The sequence below is a fragment of the Triturus cristatus genome, chromosome 1_2, assembly GCF_964204655.1.
Source record: "Triturus cristatus chromosome 1_2, aTriCri1.1, whole genome shotgun sequence".
NCBI classification, from domain to species: Eukaryota; Metazoa; Chordata; class Amphibia; order Caudata; family Salamandridae; genus Triturus; species Triturus cristatus.
The window spans coordinates 588,279,574-588,287,412 of NC_140580.1; the positions used below are offsets into that span (position 1 = coordinate 588,279,574).

General features: G+C 45.8%; 1 protein-coding gene across 2 annotated transcripts in view; it reads left to right on the plus strand.

The window, feature by feature from the left end:
* The window catches only part of NEURL1 (neuralized E3 ubiquitin protein ligase 1), a 463,336-nt gene extending 456,670 nt beyond the window's left edge, over window positions 1–6,666 (plus strand). For both annotated transcript variants that reach the window (XM_085606709.1, XM_085606704.1), the window contains one exon: window positions 3,883–6,666. In XM_085606709.1, coding sequence (XP_085462835.1) covers window positions 3,883–4,124 — 242 coding nt within the window. In that variant the 3' untranslated portion in view covers window positions 4,125–6,666. The remainder of the gene's footprint in view (window positions 1–3,882) is intronic.
* The last annotated feature ends 1,173 nt before the right edge of the window (window positions 6,667–7,839 follow it).

Consider the following 7,839-nt stretch of genomic DNA (forward strand, 5'->3'; position numbering starts at 1 on the left):
TCGCTGCACCTACGCTTTGTAGTTTGGGTAGGCTGTTACCACAGCCCCCTCATTGTGCCATGGTCCTTTGACCCTAAATGCATACAGGATTAAATGTATCTCCCTGTAATCAAGTAGATGCACAATCACGGAGCGCGGGGCCACTCCATGTGGTGGGGGCCGTCCTAGACTCTAGTGTACACTTTCAATGGAAAAGTGTTTAGGAACCTTGTCTGCTAGGACCATAGACATTAGCCATTGTTCGAGGAACAGTTCCATGTTTGGATCCTCAGCCCGTTCTGGGAGACCCATGAATCTAACATTATTACGTCACGAGCGACCCTCAGCGTCCACTGCTTTCAGTAGTAGACGTGATGACGACTCTCAAGAGTTGCATCTGAGACTGCATTTCCTTCAGAGTGGGGCACAGTAAAGTAATGGTGGATTCTGTGCCGTCAACCTTCTCAGATAGTTTTCAGTGGACATCTGTCAGCAAAGACACTTACAGTGAAACTGTGTCAATCTTGGTCTTTAGGGTGGTTTTAATGTCTTGTATCAGCTGCAATATTCTTTCAAACTGTTCCGAGTGCTTTCAGAGGGTAGTTTTGAGTTGACCCAGTGATCCGTCCCCCTGCAACAGCATGCCCAAATATATCAATATGTCCTTGGTAGGTGGTTAGGGGGGTCTTGATCCCTTTGTGTTTCACTGTCATGCACTGGGGTAGTCGCTGTCACATGGGGCACCAATGAGGAAGGGCGAAGGCCCCTGGGCTCCTCCACTCCAGCTACTAAACACTCGTCTGGGGCTAATATTGTTTCTTGCACATGCGTCCAGGCTGCGCAAGGGTAGCTCTCTAAGCCGTTCTGAAAGTGCGGGAAGTTTAGGCAGGTGGCCCCTTTGTGTGCAGCACATGAGGAGGCATCAGATGTCACATTGGGGTCAAAAGTCTCAGGTGAGTTGGAGTGCAATGGCAACTGTCACCTCTCGCTGAGCTCTGCACCGCTGGGCCAAAAGCCCCGGTTATCCTGTAGCGGCTTCTTCAGAATTCGGCTCCCCTGGCATCCTGACAGAGGGGGAGCCACTGGCAGAGAATCGGGGGCTTTGCACTTCTTCCCGCCCTCCGATCATGGTGACAGGACTGCAGTCCACAGTGACGGCACCACAAGGTAATCGAGACGGTAAACAGAGATGTGGTAGTAAGGAGCTGACCACAAAGGGATGGAAGTGGAGGGTACCAGCCATGAATTGGGGGCAGCAGATGCGGAACCACTCTTGGCGTAGATTGCATTCGCCGCTAGACCCGCTGTAGGGTGGCAAACAGGAAGGCTGGCCCCGCAGGGCCTAGGGCCTGATTTGGGCAGCTGACTAGTATCTGGAAAGGCCGGGTGGAGCTGGCATCCCCCTGGATCTCTGTGAGCTGGGCCCCAGCAGAGAATAACAGACGGGTGGCAGTGGCGATGCGATCCCCCTGAGGCCTTGTGGACAGCGACCCTGGAAGGGGTTTAGGGAGACTCGAATTGTGGTGCTGTAAGACTGCCCCAAGGAGTGCATAGTGCAGGGCTGTATCGAGCTGGGAGAGACCTCCCTCAGACCCTTGGAAGTTGGGCGTATATCAGCTGGGGTAAGAAGTCGCGTCTGGGGTACTGAGTGCGAGACAACCATATCTGACAACCACCTGGGGGGTTGGCACTGGCGGGCTGGTGCACGTGGAGGCCACAGACTGTCTCTGGGCAGAGAGGGCCTGACCAGACCTGGAGAGACTTTGCTGGCCATCTGATTGCCCAAGATTGTGGGGCGGAGAGGCGGGGGACCTTCAGTCACTGGTCCTGATCACACCTGGAAAAGCAGAGGGGGATTCCCCGATACCTTGCTGGAAGGCCAAAGAGACTTATCTGTGTGTTGCAGATCAGAGGGGCCCAGCTGGGTTTGCAAATAAATGCAGACCAAGTACAATGGTGCACTCAAAGCTACCTGAATGGTTGCAGGAGGCTGAGACCCCAGCAGTGAAGTTGGACGCTGGCGCAAGGAGAGAGGGGTCACCACTCAAAGCGCCCACCAACAAAATCCTAACTTTCATCTGCGACACAAAAGTGGCACTTGAACTGAAAATCGAGGCTGTTGCATGGGATGTCGGCCTCTTGCGGGCAGATCACCATAAGTTAGCTATGAAAGTAGGTGATGCAGAACGATCCATCACCGACATGGCCCCTTTAGACAAAGACCATGACGCACGGATGAGACGGAAGCAGTCAGAAGTCAGGAACCTGACAGCCCATGTAGACGATGCAGAGGGCCGCTCTAGACGTAATAATATCTGCATCACTGGGGTCCAAGAGCACTCTGAGGGCCCCAATATGGACCTGTTTGTGGAGCAATGGCTACTTAAGGAGGTGTTCGATGGCAACGTTCCTACCTTGTACTCTGTGGAGAGGGCCTAAACGCCAAAACGGAGGGGTCACCTGCGACGTGCACTGATAGTTCCCATTTACAAGGAAGGGAAACCAAGGGAGGACTGCGCATCCTATGGCCCGATATTCCTAATCAATGTAGAGGCGAAATTCTTAGCGAAGGTGCTTGAGGATCGGCTGCAAGGAGTAGTGGAAACCCTGGTGAAGAGAGATCAATCAGGGTTTAAGCCCCCACAGGGTGAGGTGGTACAATCTCAGGTGGGTAGTTGGATGCCGGTGCACAGTAGACAGATTCGGGAGCCAGTGTTAATATTATCATTAGATGCAGAGAAAGCATTTGATTCCTTAGAATGGTCAAGCCTGTGGGCGGTCTTGGGGAAGATGGGATTTGGGGGTCCCTTTATTGGGATGGGTCATATCAAGATCCAGTGGCTCGATTGGGGGTAAATGAAGTACTGTCAGGGGACATAAAGATTAAGAGAGGCACCAGACAGGGTTGTCCACTGTCCCCATTATTGATTGCGGTAGCTCTGGAGCCACTGGCAGCTGGATCCGGAGCGATGCCCAGATTAGGGCCTTGCACTGGGACCCGGGCTGGGAGGACGTGATATCCTAATACGCAAATTACATCTTACTGTACCTGGCAGAGCCCACCCGCTCACAACCATGAGTGTTGTAAATACTACAGGTATGGGGGAATACATTGGGTTGCGCCATAACAGTGGAAATCGGTGGGATACTCCCTGATGTTGGGGTGCAGAGAATATTGTTTCCCAGTTATCAGCTGAATTGCAACTGAGAAACCCAGTAGCTGTTGCGTGGTCCGGTCCTGTCCTTTCTCCGTGGCTGGAAGTTCTTCCCTGTATCAGTGTGTAAAGTAGGCAGAAGGTGGACCAGCACTAGAACAAATGACCAGCAGTGCACTTTTGGTCCTCCACAGCCACATGAACCTTGAAGCTGCCGCACCAGGTTCCTTTTTTCTCAGATTTAAAAAAAAACATTTTAAGGCTTCACAGCTGGCAGACATAGTTGTAAAGTTGCAGAAGGACTTTGCCACTTTGCCCACCCTTAACATCAAGCAGATAGTACCATAAATTCTATAAAAGGCGCAGCATCAGTGAAAAAGTGAATACCCCATGATCGGCCTCTCCTGCTCGCAGTTACCCGGGACAGGAATGGCAGTCTACTGGTAGCAGTGAACTAACATTGTGTATCTGGGCTTGATGCATACTGACCAATGAAAGCGCCCTTGTTACTAATGATACATATGCCAATGTTTATCTGTCGCAACTACACACAAATGGAGAAGCATTAGGTGTAACTTCTCATGCAAGTGGAGAATGTGTTCAATAAGTCATGAATTTATAAATCAGGAAAAAAGTGACTAAAGCATTATTTGTTTAGCCTGATATATTGTTAAACTTGTCTTCACAGCACTTTAGTGTTAAATGGAAATGCTTTATATGACAAATAAAAATATTAATTGCATTTTAGGAACTGCTCCGAATTCGCCTGTGAGCCTGATAGAGTCTTCGGTCTCTATGCCCATCACACGGAACTGGGGCGACGAATGTACCATCTGCTACGAGAACATGGTGGACACAGTCATCTACTCCTGTGGACACATGTGTCTCTGCTATACCTGCGGGCTGAAACTGAAGAAGATGGACAATGCCTGCTGTCCTATATGCAGACGAGCCATCAAGGATATCATCAAAACCTATAGAAGCACCTAGAACTTGGCCCAACGCCCAGCTATGAAAGCAGTGATATGCCTTTCTAAAACGCCAGTCACCTCCGACTGTTGTTTCTTGGCAGTGAAACTCCAGACAACATCCAGGATCACTAGGCCGCCACTCTTCGGCGCTGGAGCCCTTGACTTCTGGACCTGGGACATTGTTGGGAGTCTTGATTTACGAGTACCTTGTGTTCCATCTCCTTTCATTGTACTTGTACATTAAAATTGAGCTCTCTGCCACTTGTGTTCAGTACCAACAAATTCTTATGAATTTCTTGATTGGTAGCAAACATGGAGTCACGTGAAGTGGGCAACACGGGTCTGGGAGGTTGGCTAGATTCGTGAGAGGTGAGGCTACAGAAATTTCAAAGAGGGCATTTTTAAAGTAGATAATCAAAGGAGGTCACATACAACCACATCCTTTTTAATGAATTGTGGTACTTTTGTAGGTCTTTTTGTATATTTGTGAAAGTAAAGATTTTCTTTTTTTTTTTTACAAAAAAATCATTAGGGAACCTAGATTTTATGGGACCTGTCTGGCAGCAAAAAATTCAAGAGGAAAGTTTCTTAACTTTATAAACCTCATGCATAACAAACAAAGCAATCCTAGCTGGAATATTTTTAGGCAACGTCTTCACATTAGGGAGTGACTGTGTGACTGATCCAACCAGTGAAAAGGAACCCGTTTTTCACCTAATGTTCCATCTCCAAAAATAAGGTTTCTAGAATGCCTGCGTATTTTAGGTCTTTTTGGGTTTTGCAACATCATTTTGAAAATGACTCCTTTATGATTTGTTTACTTTTGTGTTGTGTTACTTGTTACAGTTGATACAAAACTGGGAATTATAGAAACGTGATTGTTAACTGGTAAATCGTATGTTTAGAACACAGATCATCCTGCCATTTCCTGGCCCTAATTTTCATTTTTGACCTTTTTTCAGTCTACACGTCATTAAAAACTGGGTTCTTCTATCAGTCTCATGTTGAGTGTTTTGGTGGTCCCTACCACCAAACAAATTTCGTGAGTGCAGCTGAACCACCCTAATGGTCTCAGCTCCCAACACCCACCACCACAGATAAGGCTGTCCTTTATGGAACCATGGACGAAATTCCCACAGAAAGTTTCTTATTACATAAGGCAAGGCAAACATTGAATCTTTCTTCCATTTGTGGACTTTATATAGACCCTCCTATGGATGGCATATTTGACATTCAACCCGGCCAAAACCCTGAGCTGGATGCTGTTGAGCCCAGAACCTGTTGGTGGTGTGTAGTTAGGTGCACCTACCACTGTGGCAATATTGTTGGTAAGCATTACAATGGCTTTACTGCCATGGATGCAAGCGGGTGAATACTATTAATATTCATTACCTCCAAAATAATCAAGAACAAGCGGGCTTGTCTGATTCACACAGTGGCACAATCTCTTACTGTTGCAGATATTAGGAATGGACCCAAGTAGTTGCATATTGCCAGAAAGCAACATCGTTCCGATGAATTTTTCCTGTTGCCGAGAATGACACCAGGCGGCCATAGATAAAATCTCAAAGTTGGCTGAACCTGCAGTCTTCAAAAATCATCCTTGGCTTTGGTCCATCCCTGCTCCTTCCCCTTGCGTGAGTGATGCCTGTGGAGGCAGTGCCCTCCCATGTCCTGCTATTGCCAGTGGGTGCTGTTGGTGAAATTGATATGAGCTGTCGATGTCAGATTAGATTCAAAATGGCACTGTCAATGATTGGGTTATCCTTGCTGTTTCTTCTTCCGTACCCAAAACCTTTTTACCTATCCTCTCCCCGCCATTTCTAAAATAGAAGCATTGCCTGAGTTTAGAAACCTATGCTGGTACATTTAAACTTGTCTCATTTTTGGTGGTTGTAGCTTTCTATTTAAGAACATAATGTGAAATTGTGAGGAAGAGTTTATTATCATGAAATGAATGTTAAAGCAAACTTTTCATCATCCAAAACACAAAAAAACGAATGTGTCTTAATTATATTTACATTTTGTTTTATTTTAAAAAAGTTTTTTAACTTGTTCAGACTCCGGAAAGATGCAGAATTGAATCCTGTTGCAGATGCTCATTGTATCCCTTACAACCGAGTCTGGTGGGTCATACTAGTAGATTGGACAATGTGTTTGTGTATGTAAATCTTTAGATGGCGATCGAATATAACAACGCGGCAGAACATCACTGTTTATTATTCAAGGTAATTGTATTTTATATTTTAGACAGTTTGGAAATCCAGAATAATTTCATGTTTTGCGACTAATGTACATCAGACAGGCACGGGGCAGTTAGGAAAAGAGCCGCTCAGTACTTATTTTAAAGACGTTCTCTGTCTTTGGAATAAAATCAAAAAGCAATTGTGAATTTGATGGTAGAAGTAGACAAACATGATGTACAATTACAAAAAAGAAATGCCACTTCACATCAGGCCTTCTGGAATTATGAGCCAATATAGCACCATAAACTGCAAGCAAAAGAAAAAAAGAATAATAATAAATGAAGCTGCTCACAACAGATTTGTTCTGTTGCACAAGTCTGTGTCACTGTTGCTTATCTATTTTGACATTTTAACACCATGCCACAACAACGCAAGGCTTGCCAGTACTCTACCCCAGTGTAAAATAGTTTGTGTAACATGTATACAATGCTGCACCCAGCAAAAGACAAACCAGCATTCAAGTAAACGTCACATGCACTAAAAGATATTCCTCTTGTGCGGATCCCTGCGGTGTCCTCACGTGCGTGTCTTGGAGCTCAGGGTCCAGTCATTTCTAGTGGGCTTCTGGGAGCAGACTTTTAATTGACAGAAGAGTACTCTTCCTTATGTTTTTAGTATATTAATCTCTCAGTGGAAAGACATTGAAGACCGAAGAAATCGGAGCTTAACTCCTCTAATGGTGAGGTCCTGAGCGATGCAACTCCACATCCTCATGGCCTGAGATGCTGGACGCTTGAGACTCTTCCGCTTGGTGTGTCCTCTGGAAATAACTCTGAGGATAGTAGGGGCAAACGTGAATCGGCATTAGTGGAGCATTTTCATGACAAATAATGTATTACTCTTTCTACTCAAGTGTAAAATAGGTTGAGTTCTTATTTCCAGTTGTAGGCAAAAGCAAAACCAGCTTGTGCATAGTGACTATTTGTAGCATGTGCTTAAAATACACACCTATGATATACCAGATTGCATCAAAGAGATGAAAGCTAACCAACTATTTTTTAAAGTGTCAGGAACTGCACTGCACTTTTGGTCAAAATGTGTAGGTTGTAGTACACTTGGTGGATTTTGTGTCAAATACCACACTTCCCCATGATGCGGAAAACGCCGCTACAGTGTACACTGCATGTTTATAGAGATCCTGCCTGAGACAAACATTTCTTGGGATGCCTCTGCTGTACCTGGGAGGGAGCACTGATGCTTGCAAAGTGGTAGCATGATTCTTATTCATACTCTGCGTTCTTTTATTTAACAACTGGTCATGTACAGCTTATTTCTAATTGCTGCAAAGAATGTGAAAAACAAGATTGGGTGTGGCCTTCATAGATTCTCCTGCCTCTATTGAGTGTGGGACTATTTCTAAGGAAGAATTAAAGCACTCTGTACCTCTGCACTTCTTCCTCGCGAAGAGTGGTGCCCAGAGAAATGTATTTAACTAACTCAGTGGTAAGGTAAATTAAAAGCCTGCAGCCATTTCTCTAAATGTAGACG